Source organism: Mustela putorius, unplaced genomic scaffold (genome assembly GCF_011764305.1).
Source record: "Mustela putorius furo isolate JIRA1106 unplaced genomic scaffold, ASM1176430v1.1 tig00003983_pilon_pilon_pilon, whole genome shotgun sequence".
Classification (NCBI taxonomy): domain Eukaryota; kingdom Metazoa; phylum Chordata; class Mammalia; order Carnivora; family Mustelidae; genus Mustela; species Mustela putorius.
This window is the reverse complement of record NW_025422123.1, coordinates 13415337-13442975: the sequence shown is the minus strand read 5'-3', so window position 1 is coordinate 13442975 and position 27639 is coordinate 13415337. Positions and strand designations below refer to the sequence as shown.

The 27639-nt window shown below is 40.3% G+C and overlaps 1 protein-coding gene across 6 annotated transcripts in view; it reads left to right on the top strand.

The window, feature by feature from the left end:
- Positions 1–2679: 2679 nt before the first annotated feature.
- ADGRF1 (adhesion G protein-coupled receptor F1) overlaps positions 2680–27639 on the top strand; it is a 43232-nt gene continuing 18272 nt past the window's right edge. The window contains exons 1-7 of one of the 6 annotated variants that reach the window (XM_045071182.1): positions 2680–2886; positions 11782–11839; positions 19806–19936; positions 21242–21299; positions 23581–23730; positions 24942–25115; positions 26756–26856. In XM_045071182.1, coding sequence (XP_044927117.1) covers positions 19862–19936; positions 21242–21299; positions 23581–23730; positions 24942–25115; positions 26756–26856 — 558 coding nt within the window. In that variant the 5' untranslated portion in view covers positions 2680–2886; positions 11782–11839; positions 19806–19861. Of the gene's footprint in view, positions 2887–11776; positions 11840–19779; positions 19937–21241; positions 21300–23580; positions 23731–24941; positions 25116–26755; positions 26857–27639 lie in introns of all 6 variants that reach the window. The other 5 variants (XM_004739734.3, XM_013061563.2, XM_004739732.3 and 2 more) reach the window with 5 other exon arrangements.

The following is a 27639-nucleotide window of genomic DNA, read 5'->3' as shown; positions in this document are numbered from 1 at the left end:
GTTCGGGAAACCAACAGAAACAAACAGATGACATGGCAGGTCTTAACATGCTCCTGCAGCCTCTGGTTTTCCTCCTTGTTCTCTTGGGCATCTACAGGATGCCAGGCCCTGCCTAATCAAGGAAGCTCTGTGGTCAGGATTACCAGGGAAGAGATGTAAAGTAGACCAGATGGACCAAAACACATTTATTTACCTGCTTTTGTATGCTCAGGTTAATACCTTTTTCCAGGTGAGCGTGTGTGAGATTTCTTAGCAGAATTATACCAGAGGAGCAAGCCTTCCTCAACTCTGCCGTCACGGAAGGTCAGCTCTTCTTGGGCACAGAACAATATGTCGCAATAATGCCACAGTGCTCAAAATCCATGTTGCTTTCTTTTGGTCTCTGTCTTCTGCAGGGAAGGGAGAGCCCCATAACCTGACCAGGAAGTATAGAGGAATTCAGCATCTCATATGTTAGTAGGTTATTAGGAGGAAACTAGAAGGGGATACGTGGCTTACTGGTGAGTCATCAGTAATTCAAAAGCACACCTTAAACATTGGGCATACACTATGATCTTCTTCCATTAAATATGGAATCAACAAGCAATTAAATATATTCATTTCTTTGGATTCAGCTCTTCCCCCCAAATCAATGTGCTCAAGAAATTATTAACGTCTATTGGTTGCCTAATTTTCTACTATCTGCTAAAACGTTTTTGATCTAATAAGACACTGTAGGGATCCCTTTGTTTCCTTGGGCCATAGACCAGCCCTTAGGAAGTTACTGGGCTTTAGAATACAATGAACTGGAGGTCAGTAACAGACCTTCTACTTGAGGTTCAAGGTTTCCCCACTTGAAACTCCACAGTGACTGGCCATTTTGTCTGCCTTACTCCTTCCCTTTATCCTTGTCCAGTTCCACAGTCACTTTCCTCCCTAAGTCATTGGTAGATTATTAGTCCCATTTTATAAACACACTGATACTAAGGTATCAGTCAGTGACTTCTGTGCTCCTACAGGCACTTAACGATTTTATATAGTTAATAGAAAAAGGCCAGCACTGAACTGAAAAGACAGCATCTAATCCTAGGACTTCAGACACTGGATCAACTGAGCGAAGTTCTTCCGGAAGCTCTCCATTCTCTGTGTTTGGTCTCCACATATAACTGGTGGATCAGGAAAGAGGCAAAATCCTACAGAAAGAGCACAGAGGAGAAAGGAATTAACTTGATTAACTTATGAGATCAGCTTTATTCTACCCAGGTTGGTGGGAGACAAAGGCTGTTGATGCCTTTGAACAGTTAGGGATGGTCATGTAGGCCTTGTTCTCCTGATAGCTTTTTCCTGGATTCCGACATGAGCATGAAAAACAGTGCTAAAAACCAAGTGGCTCAGCTGGAAACAAGAGGGTCACGTTGTGTTTGGGCCCTCTTAGCACAAAAGGTCTTCAACATGAAATTATGGGCTCCAATCTTATTTGGAGTATTGTTCACTCTATAAAAGATTTCTATTCCAGTTTAGTGCTCTGAAGATCATTTTCTCCTTCCTAAGAAGATGAATGTTTCCTCTTTTGTGATAAGAACAATATACCTGATTAGCTTCCCTTTCTCTTTGAATGCTAGGAAGCTCTGTCCCTGAAGGGAAGTTTCACATTTATAAAATAGTGTAGATACCTCATATTCGCATTATTTTTCTTAATTGATGCTCTACTTTTATAGACTTTTAAAAATAGTTTGTGTAGTTTATATAGAAATTTTGTAGTTTGTGTTTCCTTATTTCTATTCTTTTTTTTAAGGATTTTATTTATTTATTTGACAGAGAGAGAGAAGAAGAGAGAGAGAGAGAGAAAAGCAGGAGGAGGGACAGAGACAAAGGGAGAAGCAGGCTCCAGAATGAGCAGGGGGTAGGTGGGGGACTAGATCCCAGTACTCTGGAATCTTGACCTGAGCCTAAGGCGGACTCTTAAAGGACTGAGCCCCCCAAGTGCCCTCCCTATTTCTATTCTAATATAATTTTTTTTAGTGCACTGGCATTGTGAGCCATCCTAAGTCATTTGCAAAACAGGGAGTGGCTTAAGGCCACTTCAAGTCATTTGTAATACACACAGTGTTAGTTTTCATACCAGATGGGTACTTAGGTAGGAAAGAAACATTTATTGAAAAGTTGAATATACAGAAAGCATTCACCTTCAGCATCTACACTGCTACTCTGTTTCGACAGTCCCGGTTCCATGTTATCCCACCAGCGGGTCTGAGCTTCCTTTGTCTGGGAAAGAACCAAGTTGGGGTTCTTCAGCTTTGAGAGCAAAAGCCAGAAAAGGAATAATAATATGGACCTCTCCTTTCACTCCACTGGTATTGCCCACCTCCCCCAACTGGAATGATACATGAAGGTCACATTCCTTCTGCTTTATGCAGGTGACGGGGTGGGGGGGTTAGAGGGGTGGGGGGTGGTGTCCTGAGGCTGGACTCAAAAGCTTGACAGAGCAGCATTTTGCAGCAGACAGATTTAGGACAGAAGTGTTCCGCATTCCCCTAGAGCATTTTTCTCCCATTTTCCTTTTGTGGTTTCTGAAATCTGTTTGTGTCAGCGGCAAGAATCATTAGGTCTTGGGCTCAGAGCTCCTTCCTCTTACCGGCCTGGTATTGACTCCACGTGGGAGGGAGAGTCAGCAGAAAGGTATTTCTCTTTTCCTTCTGGAAGGGGGTGTGTCCTAGGTTTGTCTGCCTTCAAGGGCAGCCACAGGAACCAAGAGTGGCTTAGGTGTCAGTGGATCTGCAGGAGAGCCCAGGAGCAGCTGTTCAGATGTTAATTAGCGATGTCTTTCGGAACATCATTAAGAAGTGATTGAACCCCAAGTACAGTGGAGGAAGGGCTTCCAGAGGCTGTGAGGAGAGGAGTCACCAGGTAAGCCCGACAGCTGTGATTTGATGCCTTAGAATGTGTATGACTATCACCAGTATTATCTGTTACTTTGAGATACCCTTCCCCCCGCCCCCGCCCCAGGTAAAACTCTCATTTCAAGATCCCATTTCCGGAGGAAGGTTGAATAAAGGAATAGGGAAGGAGAAAGCAATGAGAAGAGAGACAAAAGAGTTCATCCTCGTGGTCACTGTATTAACTGAGGTGATTTGCTGGTTCTGACTACAGGTTTTCTGACTCAAAGCACACAGTTCTCTCTATGCCTTAGAACGGAGGACCTCCTGTTCCTCAGGTGTGTGAGGTAGATCTACTGGAATAAAGAAGGAGCCACCAAGGATACTTGTTAAAAACATCAATTTCACGACTGCTGCTGGTCAGTAATACATTAGCTTTAGCAAACTCTTAAAATAAAAATATGCTGGAGCAGATTCAGTTTATTTTTACTTTAGATGAATTCATAAAGCTTTGCTGAACCAGTATAAATTTGAGAAGTACTTTCCAACTTAGCTCCTACCTTGGACTCAGAAAAATCCCCAAATCGGCCCTTATAATCATTTCTCCTGTTCCTTCCCAGTAATAAATACAAAGTGATACCCTGTATTTTCTGACAGGCCTTGAAAATTGGCAGTTTTTCCTTTTCCTTTTCTTTCCTTTTCTTAAAGAAAAATCCATTTGTGTAAACCCAATATCCTAGATGTTGGGAAATTACTGAAGAAAGTACACAAAGAAGATCAAAGTGGAAGAGATGCGGAGAAATGATGCCTGTGGCTTTTCCACAATGATATCCACTAAATGAATTCTGATAATAACACAGATAGGTGGGAAATTACAGATAGAAAAGAAATAATAAAAATAGATAAACATATATTTTATAATTGATTCAAATATTAGCACAGCCTTTTATGTTCTTTCCCTGTAATAGAACCACTGCTAATTATCCAGTCATAACCAAAATTCAAAACAGTATTACAAAATGGCTACAGAAATAACACTTTATTCAACTATTAGCAAGTAGAATGGTAGAACGTAGAATGTAGAATGTAGAATGGTGGCAATAAGCATCGAGATTTAAAGTAAGATCTAAATTAAGATTTGAAATGTGTGTATGCATACTGATGCTTCTCTGGCTGTCTTGCAGACCCTTCTATTTTGTGCACAGCCACACATTGATGGGAATTATTCTCTAAAAAGGGAGTAAATTTAATTTCTTTCTCAAGTAGGGATAGGGTTACCATTATAGGATTTATCTCTTATTGTGCTGAAGGTAAGGGGGAACACCAGACTTGCACCCATACGCCCTCTGATGTCATAATTAAATGAATGCAACTGTTCTCCTAGAAAAAAATAAATGAGCGCATTCATTTAAACTAGGGTATAAGCAACTAATTTTAGTACTTTGGTTGGGAGTGAAAGCAAGCTGGAAGCAGCAAGAGGGTCCAGGTTATTGAAGGTGAAATGCCCAAATTCCGAGACCCCCCCCAAAGACGACCACCAGAGTCCAGAGTCAAAGCCAAACAGCAAGGGTCGTTTATTACAAGTTCGAACCCGGACCTCCACGCACTCGTTACCGGTGACGCTAAGAGGTCCCGAGATCGGGATCACAACACCTTTTATACATTATTTTTGGGGAGGCAGGGACTTAGCATACATCATAGTATCTTGTAACAAATCGCCACATACCGCGGGAAAATCATAAAGCAACTCTATAATATGACTGGCGCGCTACACAGCGGGAAAAGGCTGGGAACAGATTATTGGTTAGGTCAAAGGGCTGTCATTCTTCGAACTGCTTGGTTGGCGCTGCTAGGGTATGTGTCACCTCAGGATTGGTCGGGGTCTCCCTGTCAAGCCAGGGGGCGCCAGATGGTTATTATCTCTTGCACCCAGAGCCAGGTGGGGGGTCCGGGAGCAGTCATGCTGTCATTTCCAATTCTGGGTGGGGGTTTCTCTGGTACCAGATGGCTTGTTATCTCTCAGCCCAGAGCCGGGTGGGGGTCCGGGATTGGCCATTCTGTCAGGTTCAGTTCTGGGCAGGGGATGTGTGGTTACAGAGTGTCTATAGAAAGTCTGCTGGTATTTTTCCATCTCCTCATGGGTTAGCAAGCGAAGGTATAAAAGCAGAAATAGTGGTAATGGTCATGATTTTATTCCCTAAGCTTCTCAAAGGGTGTCACCAGTGGTAGGGGTGTGTCACGAGGGTGAAGAGCTCAGAAGATGGACAAGTGGCATCCTTGGGACAGTTTCGCTGAATTCTCAGTTTTGCTGAATGCCACTCCTTATGAAACCATGTTCCACCCAATCCAAACATGTATTTGCAGCTTTAACAATATTCTACCTTGTTCTCTTTCTAAAGTTCTTTGGCAGGAACTACCCATAGCTCCAGAAAAGGGGAAACCCTGTTCCCAAACATGGCAGAGTTTGAGTTGTGTGCGAGCAGGGAAGTGCTCACGGGATGTCCAGGTCTCCATGTTCAGTCTGAGACAAGCTAGAAACCTGATCTTAATAGTTGTGAAAATAATCTAGAAACTTGGGGGGATGGTGCAAAGGTCTATAGCATCATGGACTGACACATCATCTCTCACACGCCCCGCTGGTTCCAGCCTTGCTGAAATCTACAACCACAGTGTCCAAACCCATGGAAAAGGGAAGTTTTCCTCCCACACCCCTCCCCAGCAAGCCACAGAGAGTGTCAGAGGCTCCTGTCTGATAGCAAGTGGAAACCTGGAATTCTGCAATGTTGAGAATGAAAAGCCATGAGAATTAATAAGTGGGAAAGTGCCCTGGCATTTCCTGGAGTTGAAGTAAATTCCCCGTGCACAGTTGGTTGGGTAAATGGTATGTAAAGAGGAAAACAATGGTGAGGTATGCAGCCCTCAGACTGTGCACACTGGAATTAAATCTTGTTGATTGGGCTTCTCAGGCCCCCGTGAGGTCTCCAGATCCTCAGTTCTAATGTCCAGTTTTGATCTCTGTGGCCTACAAACCTTGGAAACTCTAGTTTTTTCATTTTGTTTTAAATAAAGCCCTTTAAAATGAAGACTTTAAAGTCCAAGATAATTTCCTTGTTTGCTTTTTTCATCCTAAGATAACATTTAAAAAAGCTGATTGTAGAAGTTCCTTGATTGTTTAGGGATAAGCAGGCATTACTATAAATTAGCGGAGTTAGGTAACTTGTCACAATGGAACAGATCCACACCTGCAAAATTTTGGGTAAAGAGACTTTGTATTAAGCAGATTATATTTTCCATGAAAACCCTGCATACTTGTGTTTGTAGTTTTGCTCAATTTTGCTTAAAGACTTCCCTGTGCTTAATGTCTTAGAAAATCAGGCTAATTGTTTCTCATAAGAAACTTAAGGATATAGTTCTTAATCATATAACATTGTATGATGTTGTTGACCAAGGTACTAATTAAGTAAATAGGAGAAAAAAAAGACACAGCAGTAGAATTTATACATATTGAAGTCAGAACTTTATTATACAATGAAGGTGGCCTTTAAAACTGATAAAGAATTATCAAGTTATCTTGTTAAAGAATGGTTTAGTCAAGAAACGTAGTTGGGATAATTGGTTGTTTATTTGGAGGAAAATCAAAGTAAACACTTATTTCATACCAAAACCTAAAGTAACTCCAGGAGGATTAAAAGTTTAAATGTATTTTAAAGTTAAAGAAGGTTTAAAAGAAAATATATGTATATTTTTACAGTCCTTTTATAAAAAAAATTTTTGAGCATGATCCCTAGTTTAAAATACATAATGGAAAGGAGTGACAGATGTGATTTCATGAGCTCTTGTGCAGAACACAGGAAGTTAAAAAATTTTTTAACAGAATTTATAATGGAAGTGACAAAGAGCTAATATCCATGTTATATAAAAGTTCCAAAGAAGCAGTTCTTAAGAAAAAGGAAACATTCCAATAGAAAAACTTAGAATAGTGACTTAAAAAGTCAAGCCAGAAAAAAACAAAAAGCAAAAACAACAAATGACTAATAAACATCTGAAAAAAAAATGGCATACTCTTTGAGATAATCAGAGACATGGAAATTAAAACAATTAGACAAAAAGTTTGTCTTTTTGTCGGCAAACATTAAAAAAGGTACTGGGGACAGTGTGATGACATTGGCATTTCTACGCCTCCCTGGAGTGTGTAGCTGGGTACAAATGGGAGGGCATTTGGCCATGCTGATCAAAATTTAAAAATGTGTGGACCTTTTGAAGCAGCACTTTACTCAAACCTGGAAAAAAATCCCAGGTTGCCCAGAATTAAGAACCCACAAGAAGAAGCTTAACAGGAGGAACATTTGAGGGCAGATTATAGGAGTCCAAATAACGAACCTGCCACCATAATGCGTGTGCTCTTTATCTGAACATAGTGTGGAGCCTGGAAAGCTTTGGAGTATGGACTGACATAATATTTGCAGGATAGATGGAATGCTAGGAAACTGGTTCTTTGTCTAGTAGAATAATTTAGGGAATATGATTGGGAAACTTAGTTTTATTCATTAGGAAGCTATGATGAAAATACTGTTAATAGGCTTAGGGAAACAAAGAAAGAGTGTCTTTTAGTATACTTGAAATAGTTGAGATTTATCGGTCTAAGCCTTGAATGAAAGTTGGATATCAGTTTTACTCTTGTTTAGAAAGGTACCCAAGAGGAGCCTGTAGCATCTTCAATCTGACAATTAACATAGAAGATGCCACAAACGCTATTCTCTGTTCTTTCCAATAGGCCTGATAAAGTGTGTTTTCATCCTTAGACACTGACGACACACATTTGCTAGGAGGATAGATTTGAAATGTATATTCTTCTTTTTCCTGAACAAAGAAGTTTTGTAAGGAACTCGGATGGACATTAGATGAACAATCAGGACCTTATTAAAAATCATATCCCAAACAACAAAAGGCACTGGCTCAGAGTCCAAGAGAAATATTAGATTCTTCGGGGAGAGAAATTTGAAGAAATAGTTGATAAATTCTTTTTATTTAGAATTTAAAGTCTACCCTTCTCATTTTCGGCAAGCGTGAAATGGAAATAATCCCCACTTTATTTACAAGATTGCCAAAATAACCAAAGGGATACATATACGAACATTTAGTGAATTACAAAGAATTTTTCTTGTTTCTTATTATGTAACCTAACCATCACCTCCCTCAAGAGCGATTCAAGTACTTTTTCAAGGGAACAATCTAAGAGGAAGTTCAAATTCCATGGGTTTTTACCTGTTCTAAGTAAGCAGAGTCATGTGGGGAAGATGGGAAAGAAACCTGACCTGGGGATTCCCGGTAGGCTGGGTCCCTACTGCTAAGCGGAAGGATTGGCTGGAAGAAACAACTGGCACGTTCTCTGGAATGCCATTAATCGTCCTTTAAGAGCTTGGTACTAATGTTGGCTCTACTGAACCATGAATGACAGGAGAATATCTTCAGTTATAAGGGGTTGGAAAAGAGCCAGCCCCTGAGGCTGGCAGTCAGGCTCTTACAAAGGGATTGAGCTGAACTTGGCTGTGGGAAATGAACTCTACCAGCACATGGGAAGAAGTGTTGGGTGATGAGCTAAGAACAATAGATCATCCTGTATCTTTGCTGAGATATAAAGTACAGAACCTTTGTTAGTGGGGAGCACACAGCCATGCCAGGCTGACAGCACCAGCAATAGGAGAAAGTTTTGTAACCAAAGTTCCCACGAGTGAGAAAGGACACACAGACTTGTAAAAAATATTTCTCAATTTGGGGATCGAAGGGGATCCGGTGAAGATGTAGGGTCACACAATGACTCTGAAGGGAGATCCATTCAAGGAAATACTGCAGGGTTTAAAATAGGGAACGGGGTGCCTGGGTGGCTTAGTGGGTTAAGCCTCTGCCTTCAGCTCAGGTCATGATATCGGAGTCTTGGGATCGAACCCCACATCGGGCACTCTGCTCCGCGGGGAGTCGCTTCCTCCTCTCTCTCTGCCTACTTGTGATCTCTCTCTCTCTCTTTATGAAATAAAATCTTTTAAAAATAAAATAAAATAGGGAACAAAGAGACCCCAGCCACCCAGCGGATGTCTTCAGAAGTGGGTCTGGAGAACAGCTTTTGGAGTTTCCCTTACTGGGTGGAGCTAGCGTGTGTGAACTGCCCGTGCTGTGAACGCCCCCACGTCTGGCATAGTGCCTGGGAAATTGGAGGCGCTCAATATCCAAATTAGAGTTTAGCAGATTGGTAAAATTAGAATTTAGCATCCTGGGGAAGGAATGACAAGCTAGGTCATTCCTTTTGTCTCATCCAGCCTTATGATTCTAAGATTTTTAAAAACCACACCTCTCTTCTCAACTCAAGGACTTTATTCTTAGTAGGTGCTCAGCGTATCTCAACAGATAGTGCAGAATTATAATAACCAGTTTGAGGAGGAAACAGGTATAAACCCCAGGAAAACATATTACCCTTTCCCAGCTTAGATGTAATGGCTGACAGACACTAAAGAAAAGAATAATTAAATAATTAATACCCAAAGAGAAACTGGGAAATGGGCATAGAATCTGAATGTGAGTAGATCTGAGCTCAGCTTATACTATTGCTTATTTTATAGAAGAGAAAACTGAGTTCCAACATTTTTTTTTTTCCCTTTAACTTTCATAAGTTCTGACCCATGGGAGACAAACCTGGGGCTAGGTTCTAATTCATCTAGCTCTTTTCTGTTACGTTGCTACAACAGAAGAACACTAAAAACATGCTAAAATATAAAACATGTGCTTTAAATTGTACTACACACTCATATTTATATAGATACTCACAGATTTTCGGTAACTAAATTGTAGTTCTTCCAAAAGAAGGGTGTCTAACTGAAGATTCACCAAACCTCCCAATATTTTTCCAGATGTGAATTGGTTGTCTTTTCTGTCCCCACCTACCTTTTCACCTGACTTCTACTAGATCTGTCCACTTAAAGGAGCATAAAGAAACTCTTCTCAAAGACAAAAGGCCCAAGGATTCCTCCACAAAGACAGAACCCAATGAAAGTGTTACCAAAACGTTATAAAATAAAACGTGAAATAAAACCAAGCTTTTATAGGTCCTCTGTTGGTAAAAACAATCGGTTCTATTTGAGTCATGATGTCCTTCAGATCCTAATTGGAGATCTGCTATTTCCATGACTGTGTACATGCAGACGCTCGCATGTGTGTGTGTTATGCCCCTGTAAGTCCAAGACAGAGAGGAGGGAGACAACTATATTGGGAATTCTATTTATAGAGGAAGAAACAGTCCCATAAATATTAGTGCCAGGAAAGCGGCCCAAGTGTGCAACAGGGTCTAAGATTAGAATGTTGCTGCAAATGCTGGGAAGTGTAGGTGTGAGCAGTTCCAACTCAGCACCACTGTTGATAAGGTGACAACTGTTGACATGAATAAATAATATTTGGAGCCCATAAATACGTAACTGGAAGAATGGAGAGACAATGGACAGCCTTCTCTAGAGGCGTAGTAGCAAATCCTAATGATTGTTCTCTGCAAACTGAAGGACAGGGATTATCAAGAATGAATTCACTTGAATGAATTCAAGGAAGTGAGGGGGGGGTTTTACTGTGGCCAAGCCTTCCCACTGCAGCTGGTGCCAACACAGCTGTGGGTCAGGCATCATCGGCCCCCAGCTGCCACAGGGCGAGTGATATAAACACAGGTACTCTGATGTCAACAACAACTCCTCGTCTGCGGCAGGGGCACACAGATTCTGAGAAGGTTTTTAATAATCAGGACACTTTCCGCTTGGAAGGAAGTGCTGAAATACCCTGAGGATTGCCTCTAGTAAAGTCAAAGTTAGGTAGAATTTAAGATTACCCTAGGCACACACACACACAGACACACACACACACACACACACACACACACATTTCTTGATATCCACACTGTCCAGGACTCTCTTTTGAGTCAGATAATTCAGTTACTATAACAATGTATTTTTATTACCTTGTAACTGGGGTCCATCTTTTCATTTATATCGTGTTGGCCATTGACCTGGAAGCACCTTTTATTTGGTGAGCTAATTTGATTCACAACTGAAGTCAAATTCTGCACAATTCAATAAGTAATTATAAATAATAGTGATGAATTTAAAATTTAGTACTGCTAGTATGAATCGCTAACCATAATTGAGGCTTACCACCTACGAGACATTGTTTTAGGTATTGTACATGCAATAATGCATTCAAATCTCTGAATTAATACCATTTCCTCCATAAGACAGATTAGTAAACTGAGGTATGGAAAGCCTGAGAAAATGTCAGGGGACGCCCACTTGATCAATGTCAAAGCTGGTACCTGAGCCCTGGGCAATCCAGTCACAGTGCTTGGGTCCCATTCGTCTTGAAACACTATTTTCCCACCTTTGACTAGTTGTCAAATAGAGGATGCCCGTTTACAAGTTAAATTTGAATTTCAGAAATACGACAGATAATTCTGAGCAATGAATATGGTCTCAAATATTGTGTGGCACATACTGAACACTAAAAAAAATTAGTCATTTACCTGAAATTGAGTCTTCCCACCTTACCCCAGAAGGAGGTGCATGTACCAAGGAAGCAAAGAAAACATTTTGATTAGTTTGAGCTTTGGTTCCAAACGCCACAGTAGAATCCAAATCACAGGCTTGGCCTTGGAGCTGAACTCCTGTTTTCTATCCCAGAACCAGTCTAGAGTAACGATTCTTAAACTTGCCTAGAGGTCAGCATCCCTCGGTTGCTTTAATTATGCACCTGGCTGGGCCTGGCCCGTCTAAGGTTTAGGGTGGAATGGGGGCACCTGTATTTTCTAATGAGCTTCCAAATATTTTCTTTTCTCTCCCTCCTCTTTCTTCCCCACACTCTCCCCACGCCCCCTTCCTCCTCCTCCTTTTTTATAGTCCAGCTATTCATGATTGGCCTAGAGAGCAGTGACCGGGAATCACTGGTCTGAAACCCTGACCGTAAGTAACAATTTGTCATTTCTAGCAAGTCCAAGGAGACCGCCCAGAATTCACCCTCCACATGGGAGGCAGAGGGGATAAACAAACCAAGAGTATGAGAGAGCGTTTCCTCAGTGCCCAGGCTGCCATCCAGGCCTCCTTGAGATGGGTTTACTGTCTCAAGCCTAGACAACATGAGGGAGAAAGAAGGTTTTTCAGAGAGAGAGGGACTGAGAGAAATGATTGAGAGAAAGAACCGTAAAAGGGCCAGGCCTCTCATTGGGAAGCCTCCCTTCTCCTCCTCGGCATGAGGAGAAGATAGGTCACACCCACATGCATGGGTGGGCTCCAGCACTAAAGACCATGGTCTAAACAGTGCTCAGTGTCAGGAACTTACATTAAAACGTTTTCCCTGAAGTAGAGAAAAAGTGAGAATGATATTTTTTAAATAATTAATTAAGCAATCATGCAAAGATTTTATTTATTTATTTATTTATTTATTTGACAGAGAAAGATCACAAGTAGGCAGAGCAGCAGGCAGAGAGAGGAAGGGAAGCAGGCTTCCCAATGAGCAGAGAACCTGATGCGGGACTGGATCCCAGGACCCTGAGATCATGACCTGAGTTGAAGGCAGAGCCTTAACCCGCTGAGCCACCCAGGCACCCCTAAATTTATTTATTTTTATTATCTATGTTAGTCACTGTATAGTACATCATTAATTTTTGATGTAGCGTTCCGTGATTCATTGGTTTGCATTTAACACCCAGTGCTCCTTACAATCTGTGCCCTCCTTAATACACATCACCAGGCTAATACATCCCCCCACTCCTCTTCCTCTAAAACCCTCAGATTGTTTCTCAGAGTCTGTAATCTCTCATGGTTCCTCTCCCCCTCTGATTACCTCCCCTTCATTTTTCCCTTCCTTCTCCTAATGTCTTCCGTGCTATTCCTTACATAAATAAGTGAAACCATATGATAATTGATTTTCTCTGCTTGACTTATTCCACTCAGGATAATCTCTCCAGTCCTATCAATGTTGATGTAAAAGCTGGGTATTCATCCTTTCTGATGGCTGAGTAATATTCCATTGTATATATGGACCATATGTTATCCATTCTTCTTATGGATAAGATGAATGGATAAGAAGGGAACACTCTTCAATTTCATAAAATCCATTCTCAAATTTCATAAAATTCATTTGCTGAAGGGCATCTTGGCTCCTACCACAGTTTTGCTATTATGGACATTGGTGCTATGAACACTGGGGTACATATGACCCTTTTCCTCACTACATCTGTACCTTTGTAGTAAATATCTAGTAGTACAACTGCTGGGTCATAGGGAAGTTCTATTTTTAATTTTTTGAGACACCTTCACACTGTTTTCTAAAGTGGCTGCACCAAGTTGCATTCCCACCAACAGTGCAAGAGGTTTCCCCTTTCTCCACATCCTCTCCAACATTTGTTGTTTCTTGCCTTGTCAATTTTTGCCATTCTAACTGGTGTATGGTGGTATCTCAATGTGGTTTTGATTTGAATTTCCCTGATGGCTAATGATGATGAACATTTTCTCATGTGTCTGTTAGCCATTTGTATGTCTTCTTTGGAGAAGTGTCTGCTCATGTCTTTTGCCCATTTTTTGACTTGATTATTTATTTTTGGGGTGTTGAGTTTGAGGAGTTTTTTATAGATCTTGAATATCAGCCCTTTGTCTATAGTGTCATTTGTAAATATCTTCTCCCATTCCGTGGGTTGCCTCTTTGTTTTGTTGACTATTTCCTTTGCTGTGCAGAAGCTTTTTAAGTTCATTTAAGTTCATTTTATTTAAGTTCATTTTAAATGAACTTTAAGTTCATTTTTGCTTTTGTTTCCCTTGCCTTTGGAGACATGTCTTGAAAGAAGTTGCTGTGGCCGATGTTGAAGAGGTTATTGACTATGTTCTCCTCTAGGTTTTTGATGGATTTGAGGTCTTTCATCCATTTTGAGTTTATATTTGTGTATGATCCAGTTTCATTCTTCTGAATATAGCTGTCCGATTTTCCCAGCACCATCTATTAAAGAGGTTGTCTTTTTTCCACTGGATATTTTTTCCTTCTTTGTCGAAGATTATCTGACCATAGAGTTGAGTGTCCATATCTGGGTTCACTATTCTATTCCATTGATCTATGTGTCTGTTTTTGTGCCCGTACCATGCTGTCTTGGTGATCGCAGCTTTTAATATAGCTTGAAATCAGGTAACATGATACCCCCAGCTTTGTTTTCTTTTTCAACATTTCCTTGGTGATTTGGGATCTTTTCTGGTTCCATACAAAATTTAGGATTGTTTGTTCCAAAACTTTGAAAAATGCTGATCGTATTTTGATTGGGATGGCATTGAAAGTATAGATTGCTCTGGGCAGCATAGGCATTTTAACAATGTTTATTCTTCCAGTCCAAGAGCATTGAAGGTTTTTCCATCTTTTTGTGTCTTCTTTGATTTCTTTCATGAGTGTTCTGTAGTTTCTAGAGTTTAGATCCTTTACCTCTTTGGTTAGGTTTATTTCAAGATCTTATGGCTTTTGGTGTTATTGTAAGTGAAATCGATTCTCTGATTTTTCTTTCTATAGTTACATTGTTAGTATATAAGAAAGCAACTGATTTCTGTGTATTGATTTTGTATCCTGCCACATTACTGAATTGCTGTATGAGTTCTAGTACTTTGGGGGTGGAGGCTTTTGGGTTTTCCACATTAAGGATCATGTCGTCTATGAAGAGAGAGAGTTTGACTTCTTTGCCAATTTGAATATATTTTATTTCTTTTTGTTGACTGATTGCTGTTGCTGAGACTTCTAGTACTATGTTGAACAATAGTGGTGAGGGTGGGCATCCTTGTCGTGTTCCTGATCTTAAGGGAAAGGCTCTCAGCTTTTCCCCATTGAGAATGATATTTGCTGTGGGCTTTTCATGTATGGATTTTATGAAATTGGAGAATGTTCCCTCTATCACTATACTCTGAAGAGTTTTAATCAGTAAAAGAGGCTGTATTTTGTCAATTGCTTTTTCTGCATCAATTGAGAGAACCATGCAGTTCTTGTCTCTTCTCTTACTTATGTGTTCTATCACATTGACTGATTTGCAAATGTTGAACCACCGTTGCATCCCCCAGGGATAAATCCTTACCTGGTTGTGGTGGATAATCCTTTTAGTGTACTATTGGATCCTATTAGCTAGGATCTTGTTGGGAATTTTGGCATCCATGATCATCAGGGATATCGAATGAATGAAATTCTCATTTTTGATGGGGTCTTTGCCTAGTTTGGGGATCAAGGTAATGCTAGTTTAATAATCTGGAAGTTTCTTTCTGCTTTGATTTTTTGAAACAGCTTGAGGAGAATAGGTATTATTTCTCTTTTGAATGTTTGGTAGAATTACCCAGGAAATCTATTAGGTCCTGGATTCTGTTTTTGAGAGGTTTTTGATCACTGTTTCTATCTCATTACTGGTTATTGGTCTATTCAGGTTGTCAATGTCTTCCTGTTTCAGTCTTGGTAGTTTATAGGTTTCCAGGAATGCATCCATTTCTTCTAGGTTGCTTAACTTACTGGCAATAGCTGTTGATAATAATTTCTGGTAATTTGTGTTAGTCATGATCTCTCCCTTTTCATTCATAATTTTATTAATTTGGGTCCTTTCTCTTTTCTTTTGGGTAAGTCTTACAATGGTTTATTGATCTTATTAATTCTTTCAAAGAAGCAGCTTCTAGTTTCATTGATGTGTTCTACTGTATGTCTGGTTTCTAATTCATTGATCGCTGCTCTAATTTTAATTATTTCCCTTCTTGTGCATGAGTTAGGCTTAATTTGTTGTTGATTCTCTAGTTCTTGAAGTTGTAAAAAATAGTTTGTGCATTTGGGATTTTTCTATTTTTTTGAATGAGGCTTGGATGACCATGTATTTCTCCCTTAGGACCGCCTTTGCCATATCCAATAGGTTTCGGACTGATGTGTTTTCATTCTCATTGATTTCCATGAATTGTTTAAGTTCTTCTTTGATTTCCTGGTTAACCCAAACATTCTTGAGCAGGATGGTCTTTAGCTTCCATGTGTTTGAATTTCTTCAAAACTTTTTCTTGTTTCAAAAAACAAAACAAAATAAAACAAAAACAAAACTCTTCTTGAATTCCAGTTTCAAAACATTGTGGTCTGAGGATATGTAGGGAATAATCTCATTATTTGGTATGGGTTGAGACCGATTTGTGAACTCGATATGGTCTATTGAGGAGAAAGTTCCATGTGTGTTCAAGAAAAATGAGTATTCTGTTGTTTTAGGGTGGAATGCTCTCTCTCTCTCTCTCTCTCTCTCTCTATATATATATATATATATATATGAGGTCCATCTGGTCCAATGTGTCATTCAAAGTTCTGTTTCTTTGTTGATTTTCTGCTTAGATGATCTATTGCTGAGAATAGAGTGTTAAGGTCTCCTACAATTAATGTATTATTATCAATGTGTTTCTTTATTTTGGTAATAGTTGGCATCTGTGGTTGGCTGCTCCCATGCTGGGGGCATAGATATTTACAATTGTTAGATCTAGTTCTTGGATATACCTTTAAGAATGATATAGTGTCCTTCTGTATCTCTAACTACAGTCTTTAGCTTAAAATCTAATTTATCTGATATGCAAATTGCTACCACAGCTTTCTTTTGAGGTCCGTTGACATGAAAGATAGTTCTCCATCCCTTCAATTTCAATCTGGGTGTAACTTTAGGTTCAAAATGAGTCTCTTGTAGACAGCATATGGATGGGTCCCATCTTTTTATCTGATCTGCAACCCTGTGACGTTTTATGGTAGCACTTAGGCTATTCATGTTGAGAGTGATTATTGAAACATATGATTTTATGGTCATCGTGTTGCCTGTGAGGTCGTTGTTTCTATAGATTGTCTCTGTAAATTTCTGTTCTATATCACTCTTGGGGTCTTTCTCCTTTTATAGAATCTCCCTTAATATTTCTTGTGGGGCTGACTTAGTGGTCATATATTCTTTAAGTTTTTGCCAGTCTTGGAAGCTCTTTATCTCTTCATCCATTCTAAATGACAGCCTTGTCAGACAAAGTATTCTTGGCTGCATGTTCTTTTCATTTAATACCCTGAATATGTCTAGCGAGTCCTTTCTGGCTTGCCGGGTCTCTGAATTTTTCCTGTGTTGAGGGTTCCTCTTCTTAGTCATTCTATTGAGGGGTGGTTGAGAGAATATATAGAGTCCAAGTTATTGACCACAAACCAAGCAAGATGTGCCTGTTTTAAAGGGACCTTAGGGTTGTTCTTCTTGTTCTTCTAGCTTGTCTTCTGGGGGAGGGGCCTGCCACACTATTACTCAGGCAATGCTATTTGGGCAGAGTTGACCTGCCCCCTTTTGGGGTGGGCAGTGAAAACTGGTTTGGGCTCAGTGAAAACTGCTTTGCGGGGGCTTTTGTTCTCGGTGACTTTCTTTGGTAGCTTTCTGACTCTCTTCCAAAAGTCAGAGCAGAAGTAACTGAGAGACCTCAGCCTGTTCTTCAGTAAGCACTGTAGGCCACACTGACTTCATTTTTGTCTATACTGCTAAAAAACCACAGTGTACTAGCTTGTGTGCCCTACAGCCACACTCCCAGCCTTCATTTCCAGGCTCAGGCACGTCTCTGCCCTTTGTGCTTCTAAAACTGCCAGCCACCCCCAGTTCACATGTGTGCCCCACAGATCTAGGTTTCATTCTGGGGGGCTGCCCCAAAGTCTGCAGGCAGTTCCCAGTGTGAGAGGATTTTGCCCTCTGGTGCAAGATCCCAGAGGATCCCTCCCCCTTCCATTTATCTTCTGATATCTGCCTGCAGAATCCTCCCTCAATAGAATTTCAGGGTAACAGTTATGCAGACAATGGCTATGTTGGAGAAAACCACTAGTGGAAAAATAGATTCTCTAAGGGCAGAAAAGAGAACTTATCTGGCAGAACTTAAAAATGCTATCAGTGAGATCCAATCTAATCTAGATACTCTAACAGCTAGGGTAAACGAAGCAGAAGAATGAATTAGTGATCTAGAAGTTACTGTACCCAAACCTCTGTCTCAGAACAGAGAGTGATGTTCACCTAAGGGGAGATGGGAAACATAAAAGTTGTATGTGTTTCATTGCTTGCTTTTCATGCTTCCCTAGAAAGCCCTGGAAAGGCTCTCTGCTGACATGTATGCCATTTCTGTGGTATTCTTTATCCTGTCTCTATCATCTTTTTTATTTTCTTGTAGATCAGAGAGCAAAGTGTGGGGTAGTACTTTCAGGCATGGCAGGGTTTTATGAGGGTTAAGGTATACCTGAGAAACAAGGGAAAGGCTGGAATGGAGGGTCCACCTTTGCATTTTCTGTGCTGCTAATCAAGGACACTTATTCTCGTGGTGGGTTAGTGAGTTTGGGAATTAGAGATTTTCATTTTTTCCCATGGAGATGTAAAAGAACATGGAGAGGCCATAAGGATGCATTCCTTCATTTCTGTCAGTGCTGTCCAGTACAACTTTTCAAAATGGTATTAAAATGCCACATAACACAAATGTACCATCTTAACCATTTTTAAGTGTGCAGTGTCAGTAGTGTGAAGTATATTCATGTTGGGCATGATATCTCTGGAACTTTTTCACCTGATAACATTAAATAACAAGTCCCTGTTTTCCCCTCCTCCAAGCCCTTGGCAACAGCCATTCTACTTTCTATTTCTATGAGCTTGACTTCTTTAGATACTTCATAGAAGTGGAATCATACAGGATTTGTCTTTTTCCGATTGGTTTCTTTTTTAAATCTAATGCCCTTGAGGTTTATCCATGTTGTATCATGTGACAGGATTTCCTTCTATTTTAAGGCTAAATACTATTCCGTGACTAATACAACTTTGGGCAATAATGGAAGTGTTTTGGAGTGCCTGGGTGGTTCAGTCAGTTGACGTCTTGATTTCAGCTCAAGTCATGATCTCAGGGTCGTGGGATCAATCCCTGTGTCCCGATCTCCACTCAGTGTGGAGTCTGCTTGAGATTCTCTCCTCTCCCTCTGCCCCTCCCTTTGCCCTCCCCCTGTGCATGTCTTTCTCTCTCTCTAAATAGTCTATAAATAATCAATCAATCTTTAAAAAAAATAAAAATAATAAAAATATAAAATATTTAAAAATTTAAAAATAAAAAATATCTTAAAAAATAGTGGAAGTGTTATGTGTCTACACTGCCTGACATTGGTGGCCACTAGCTACATGGCCACTAGCTATTGAGCCCTTGAAATGTGGACATTGTGACTGAGAAATTTCATTTCATTTTGTTGTAATTAAAATTAAAATTTAGATTGTCATATGTAACTGTAGGCTAGCATATTAGACAGAACAGTTCTAACTTACCATGATTTTAAATTTTTGTTGACACCAAATAACCTGGGTATATGCAGTTAATTTTGTGACCATAACTATGTGTTGAATTTTGTCCAAATTATTCTGATAGAAGCATAAACAAGGATAATTTGTTTATAATTACATCAACTATAAAGAAAGAAATTTGCTGGATTTGTTCATTATTATTTTTATGCTTAAGCACTCTGATTCTATCCTTATATTCATGGTTCTAAGGATCTTTGGTTATTTTAATGCTTGTTTTTCCTGAGATGAAAAGAAAACCTTGAAATATAAAAAGGCTGGATGTCAAATGCATTTGGTTGCAAAGTTAAGCAAGTCATGATTTTAAAATAGCCTGTGTTTAGTCAAATGTGATCTTCGAGAAGAGAGCTCTTGAGCAATTTTCTAGGCAGTTTGTAAAGATGGAAATTTACGACTTCTGCTACTGGAGTGGAAGTAATGGTCTCTCAGGCTACATACTTGAAGTAGAAAAATCATCAATCACTCAGGGCTTCTGATACACTCAGTTAGGCCCTACCACTGTACATTTTTAAGTTTTGGCTTGAATTACTTGTTTTTGTGCCTCAGCCTTGCATGGTACATCCGTTTTCTAGCCACAGACTGTGGCCCCAGTTGTTTATGCTGAGTCCAGGAGAAGGAGGGAGGCCAAATGAAGATGCAAGTCCACGTGCTCTGGTTCATCTCTTTCTTCATCCTCATTGAAGGCCAAGATGGCTTCCTGGGGGTGAGTTGGCATATGCCCTGTTTTCCCTCTCTACCACCTCTTCTTCTCCTCCTCTGTACTTTGAAAACCCATCAGGCTCTAGGCCACTGGAACTACATAATTTAATAGACTTGGCATCAGAAGCCTGGGTTCTTGTCTCAATGTGATCCACATTAGCTGCGTGTAACCTTAGATAAGAAGTTTCATCTCTCAGAATTTAGAGGACCTAACTACAAAATAAGGCACTCAGACTGAGCCATCTAGAGAACTCCACTAGCTCAGCACATTTCTTCCTATTGTTTATTTGACCAAGGAAAGACATAGAGATTGACATGGCCAATCCTTGGACTCTCTTTCCTAACTACACTCACATTATTGACACTTTTATCTAGGATCATGGTTTTAATGTTCTTTATACCTTGATGGCGCCCAAATTTACATCTGCATCTCAACCTTCTCCCCTGAACTCTACACCCATGTATCTACTATCTCTGTGGTATCTCTAATTGGGTGTCCAAATGGCCCCTTAACTGAAGATGTCCAAAATTAAATTCTTAATTTATTTTTCTCCACCAAACCTGCTTCTCCTTTCCCATCTCAGCAAGTGGTATCATTGTCCTTCTGGATGGTTGGGCAAAAAAAATGATTTTCATGTTTGACTCTTTCCATAATCCATATCTAAACCATTGGCTCTTGTTTCATTTTGCTTTGCTTTATCTTTAAAATACACCAATAATTCAAACATTTCTCACTCCCTCTATGGCTACCATCTTGATCCACACTTTCAGTATCTCTCACATGTGTTTTTCAATAACTCCTGAGATGCTCTCTCATTGCTTCTGTGCTTGTCTATTCTTAACATGGCTACAGGATTGAGCCTTCCAAAAAGTAAAGTAGAGCACTCTCACCTGTGTTCAGAACTTTCTGGTGGGTTCCTATCTCATTCAAATAAAAGCTAAACCATTGCCCTATAAAAAAATCTACACAGCCTACCTCCTTGGAGATACTCTCTGACCTCACTTCCTGCCTCTCTCCTCTTACCCACTTCACAGAGCTACTCTGACCTCCTCACTCAGTCTTCAAATGCCAGGCATATTCTTACACCAGGGCCATTGCTGTTGCCTCTTCCAGGAAAGTTCTTTTTCTAGGGCTCCTCAATTCCCCACCTCCTTGAGAATTGTGCTCAAAAATTGTCTCAGGGAGGCCTTTCCTAGCCACCTCCCCATCATCTCTACCTTGGATTTTAGATCCATAATTTCCATTCATCCAGGAGATCCAACAAGGCCTTAGGAAGCCCTGCCGTAATTACTCTTTTCTTTTAAACAGAGAAATGAAGGCATCAACACAAGAAGAGGACTCATTGTTGATAAGAAAAAGCATCCAGGTGAGCCTCCCTTAGAGAGTGTGGTACAGTAGACCCTAATGCCAAGGGACCAGGGTTTCAACCTTAGAGGTGTTTCTGACTGGTTGTATGATTTTTTTTTTTTAATTTTATTTATTTGACAGAGAGAGAGAGAGAGATCACAAGTAGGCAGAGAGGCAGACAGAGAGAGAAGGGGAAGCAGGCTCCATGCTGAGCAGAGAGCCTGATGCGGGGCTCAAGCCCAGGATTCTAAGATCACGACCTGAGCTGAAAGCAGAGGCTTAACCCACTAAGCCACCCGATCCCCTGGTCGTATGATCTTTAACACACTATGAAACACCTCAAATCTGGGAAATGAGACAATCCCTACTAGCAAAATATTTGTGAAGATTAAATAATACATAAAGGCATGGTATCCTGCTCCATACCTGGCAAGTAGCTATTCCATACCCTTCCTTTCCTTCCTTATCTCAATCCTAACCATGTAATTAGTGGATACAACCCTCAGTGTACTAATAGGTTGTGTTCCTAATTTAATTTGTTTTTCTGATGTTTCAATCACTGAATGTATTTCTTCATGGAAAGAATGATGCAGACAGATGGTTGTTAGATTCCTGGGTCAGTTCACAAAAGCCTTTCTCCAGGGCAGGGATCTGTCATACGACAGTGTGCAAATAGTGTCATTGAACTTACCACCACACAAGGCTGCAGTTCTCCAGAAAATGAAATTAAAAATTCAATTTGGAATGCCATGAAAACATTTTCTCTGACAGTAAAAATATAGTTGGCATTTAGTGAGCTCTTCCTAGGTGCCAGGCACTATTTTAAGTGCATTAGGTGGATTAAATCCTTACAATGACCCTCTGATTTAGGCACAATGGTCATCTTTATTTTACAGATGGTGAAATTAAGACACAGAGCTAAGGAATTGGAGGAATAATTCAATTCTGGACAGTCTGGCTCCAGGACCAGGGCCATGCACCTCTGACACTGACCATTTCCCCACTTCTTACCTGCTTGGGCAGTGGGAGCAAGAGTCCCGTTAGCTTTCTCTACTTGGTGTGGCTCCCAAGACCTGGGACAGGTTCCAGCCTGCAAGCAGAGGGGAGAGGAAAAGAGGGGCTGAGATTCCATGAAGTGAGATGGTAGAAGTTATGGCAGACAGAAAGCTCTTGTCCATGTTATGAGACATGTCAGACTCAACCAACTTCCTGCGGCCCTCTTGACTGCCTTCTAAAAAGTCTAGGAACTGATCCATTAATTTCCTTCTCTATAAATTTCCCTTCTGCCTGGCTCCCTGGATCCTTAAGAACAGGGATGGTCTCAGAGAAGCTCCCCATCTCATTTGTCCCTGCAGAAAGCTTGGATGTCTTGAGAAGTCTGAGACTTCTAAGAGATTTCACCAGTGGCAGTCAAAGGAGACCCAGGATAAAAGGATGTTCACCTTTTCCCCCTTTTTCTCTGAAGTCCTTACATTCCTAATCTGAAGTGCATAGATATGTTTGGGATGATCTGGAAATGCCATGAAATCTCACATTGTGTTTCATGCAAATGTGCCTAAATGAGTTCTGGGAGGGAGAATACTACTAGAATTCATGGTCTCCTGAGCCTAGAACACATAACAACAAAAAGTGCTGTTAGGGAAACAAAAGGTGCTGTTCAGGAGTGATAAGACTGAGAAGGGGGTGCATAAAGTCTCAAGTAAGGTTTGGTTTGGTTTTGCTTTTGCATTTCATGAAAGGTACTCAAAGTTGGCTAATTACTGAAACCTCTTTACAGTAGAAAAAAGTGGCTCTTTGGAGAGGAAATTGTGAGACTGGAGGTTTTTTGTTTTTGTTTTTGTTTTTTTGGTTTGTGTTTTTGTTTTGTTTTGTTTTGTTTTGTTTTTTAACATCCTTCAAGGAGGCTGGAGCTGGGAGAGCAAGAGGCAAGAGTGACTAGGATTTTCTCACCTCTTCTCCCTTGGGTCTTGATGCCTGAATCTTGACCTTGGATACATCCTGAGGAGCTATGTAAGGTCAGGAGGGTGATTGATGCCAGGATGGGTCAGGGAGAGTGGGAGCCCCTGGCCTGTCAAATTGGGAGAATAAACATAGATCAGACACATATGAGGCTATCTGCAAGTTTTCCTCCAGATGCTCATTTTTACTTAATGATTGGCAGAGCAGAAGTCAGTAACAAGCACCATGGCAAAGCCCATGACCCCCAGATGACATGTGATGAACACTTCCTGGTGGCTTCCTTGGCAATATTTCTCTTCCAGACTGAAAAAGGAGGCTCTTGACTATCTTCCTCTCTTTAGGCCCAGTCCAGGAGTATGAGCTGCTGCTTCAGGTGGCCTATAGAGATTCCAAGGAGAAGAGAGACATGAAGAATTTTCTGAAGCTTCTGAAGCCTCCATCATTATGGTTACAGAAACAAGTGAAGATTATTAGAGCAAAGGCCACTACATGTAAATCTCCCCTCTGGGGACTGGGAGTGGAAGGGGGAAGGTGGGTAGTAAGGATAGGTTAGGTTATGCTATGGAGACAGTCATCCCCAGAATATCTGTGACTTGAAAGAACACGTTTTATTTCTTCTTCACGCTCTATCTTTATTAAACTTTGGCAGTGGGGTTTTGTTGGTGTGGTCACTTGGGAATCCAGGCTAATGAATCACACGCTATCTCAAATATACCCAGTTGGAGTCAAGAAAGAATAGAACACGCACGGGTTTCACACTAGCAGTTGAATTCTCTAACTCAGAATTGACACACATTAATTCTGCTCACAACTTATTGACCCATGTTGGTTTCATGGCCCCACTCAACATCAGGGGGCCAGGATATGTAATCCTACTATGTGCCCAGAAAAGAGCAAGAAGTAATTGACAAACAGCACTAATAATTAGAACACTCGGTTTCAGAGACGTTGAAAGATTGTCTAAAGCAGTAGTTCTCAATGTGTGGTGCCCTGATTAACAGCAGTAGTATCAGGGACCTTAATGGAAATGCAAATCCTTAGCCCCATCCCAGACTTACTGAATTAGAAATTTTGGGATGAAACCCTCCAGGTGATTCCCACACATGACAAAGCTTGAGAATCATTCACTATATATCATAATGCATATTTTTGCAAAAATGTCTGATGGCTTTGTCCCAATTTTTTTTTTTTTTTTGTCCATTATAAAGGAAAGCCTTTGGATGGGTGTTTTAGGTCATTCAGTGGGAATGAGCATACAGATTTGACTGATGGAATTTTTCATCATCTCCTCAGTTTTGCCATCTTGCTTATGGGATCTACCTGAGAATGGTGGTAGGTGGGTAGGAGGAGCCTCCAATAAAATAGTGGAAAAATAATTTCTAGATCTCTCTTAAATAACTTTCAGGTTAGCACACCCTCTTCTGCTTCTCTTTCCCATTCCAAGAACTATCTACTGGTCATCCATCCTTCTTTTGGATGCTAGACCCAGCCACTTGATTTTATGTTTGGTATCAGGCTCAGAATCTATTAGGTTGGACATATCCTTACCTTAAACATACTGCCACCATAGTTTTATCCTTCTAGCTCTTGGTGAGACACACTTGGTTTAGATTCTAAGTCAAAGCCAAGGATGAGAACTCAGCGTGGGTCAGTTTATAAACAAGATCCTGTGAGACCAAGTTCCGTTTTTTTTTTGGTGCAGACTGTGGCAACCAGAATGGGGTTTTGCAGTGTGCCTGTGAGGATGGCTACACCTGGTTTCCACCCTCATGCCTTGATCCCCAGAAATGCTACCTTCACACAGCTGGAGGGCTCCAGAGCTGTCACTGTCATCTCAACAACCTCACCCACAGCATCAATTTCTGTGAAAGAACAAGTAAGGTTGGAAGGGTGCCAGGAGGAGAGCTCTGGTGTGGGGGAAGGAGGGGGGTGGTTCTCAGGCCCAACATGCCACAGGGAGGGAACTCTAGCTTCTCACCCACGTGTTAACTCTTTGTCTCCCTGAGCAGAGCTAGTGTTTGCAGGGTCACCAAAGGGCAATAACAATATACCTCACTAGGCTTAGCAGGACACAGCAAGAAGTTCACAAGTATAGAAAATTCAGAAATGCGAATTGACATTTGGGCATCAGTTCAACCTTCATCCAGCTCAGCTCTGCAATTCTATGATTTTATTGAGATGGAGGGGGATTCACAGAAATCTCAAGTAGGAGAAATGCTTGAATAAATACAATTTTTTCCCTGCCTTCTTTGCATTGCTTTTGCCAATATCGATTTCTAGAAAAGGAAAGTCTAGAGGTGTGAGAGCAGAGAGGAGCACATAATTATTATACTGAAATATATGTTCTAGATGGACAACAAGTATGTGTACTGAATGCATTACCAAAACAAAACAGAAGGTAAAGGTCTAGCTTAGGAAACCAGTGGAAGCTGAGGGAGCTAAGTCTCCTTCAGTTTATGTTCAGTGGATGAAAAAGTGAGCCAAATGACATGGGCTCCAGGGCTTGAAGGACTTTAGGAAGTTTCCTCGGGGACTACATCAGTTTTCTTGAAACTCTGAATTTTGGTAGAGCTGTGCAAAGAGAGGGAGAATGTGAAATAACTCAGATTTCCTGGGCATTCCTGGTTCCCCTTCCCAGGACCATGCCAGTTCATGAAGGCCACACATATTTATTAGATGCCATCTTTACACCCAGATCTGAGGCAAATTATGGGAGGACACAATGAAGCATTTCTCTCTCCCTGTCTGAATTAGCAGCCCAGTTGGCGAGGATAGGCTATAATACAAAAAAGAAGACAGTGTAATTTCTTCAATAAATTTGAATGAAAGTCTACCTTTTGAAAGGTCTGTGTCTGATGCACCTTGAAGAAATAAAAAGATGGATCAGACAAGGATCACACTGTCTCCCCAAAGTGGAGTGGGTTCTTATAAACATGAGAAATGCTCATAAACAGGTATGTTGGTACAAGGGGTTGTAAAGAGGATATGAAAAGAGTACTGTAGGAATTTAGAGGTGGGAAGGAATCTTTGCATTTGGGGAACAGGAGAAGTCTTGCAGAGGAGGTCCATTTGCCTAGATCCTGAATGCAGGATAAACAGGGTTTGTCTATATGAAAATGAGCTACAATCGGTCCCAGCACAGAAAAACACCAGCAATGGGAAAGCAAGGGGTATGTTGGAGTTAGCAAGTAGTGTTTACTGCTTTCAATGCCTAGATGGGTGCACATTTCAGTGTTAAGTAACTGCCTTTCTTAACCACATGTGGTTGACCACACATTTACCTACTTAAAAGGTTGCCTTGATCACCAGCACCTTCTCATTATATTCCAAATCCACAATTTAAAAGTCTAGTTTTGTGTACACTTCCTATACTATTTTAGGTGAACATTCATTACAAGAAGAAATTGAAATACTGCTGTTGAATAGACGGGCTTCAAATGTCCTGCTATAATTTTATGCTGTGATAAATTCAAGTAACTAATTTTTATATCTGTAAACCTTTTTTATTTCCCATAGAGGTTTGGGGCACTTTCAAAATTAATGAAAGATTTGCCAAAGACCTTTTGAATTCATCTTCTCCTTCATACTCCAAATATGCCACTGGAATTGAAATTCAAGTAAGCACTTTCTACTTTCTACATAGGAAATTGTTGGCTAAACATGAGTTCAGATGTTTTCAATTCAGCATGTTTATTTAATACATATTCTTAATTATTCACGTTCATTGAGTTATTACAGAGCAGTTAATCACATTGCCCACAACTTACGTATGTTGAACATTTTCTTTCTGGGAGAGTTTTAGCCGTTGACTTCTTTCCATTTCTCTTGTGTTCACTTTTGCTCATTTATGTGAGTCATATTCTAGCAAGACTTCTTGGTTATTTTCTGTTTTTTATTTGTCAAAAGGAAATTTTTCATGCTCTAGGCTCAATTGTCAGCATTTTGGATTTGTTCCATAAAGCAGCCTTGCTTGTTAGGGGCTAAACAGAGTTACTGAACAGAATTCTGGACTATGTAATGAAGTCACAGAAAAACTAAATCACTGTCTTTCTATCTATAATGCTGATTCAGGTGTCATTTTCACTAAAGATATACACAAATACTTTCTAGATATTCAGCTTAAATTCATATGGAAATGTAGGGCTTATGTTTTTGAAGGAGAAAACAGATTTTGGAAAAATTTATATTATCTGGCACCCAATCCCTTATTCTAAGCAATTGATTCTTCAATTCTAAGCAGTTGGTTAGCATCTTTATTAGTCAACTCAAAAATAAATGACATGTGTGTATGTATACAATTGTCAACTGTCATTTGAACTGTGTTTGTATAATATGCCTTTACCTCCTGTGGTAGCTCTTTCTTTTCTTCAGTAGTTCTGTTGGTTTATTTATTGTCTGCA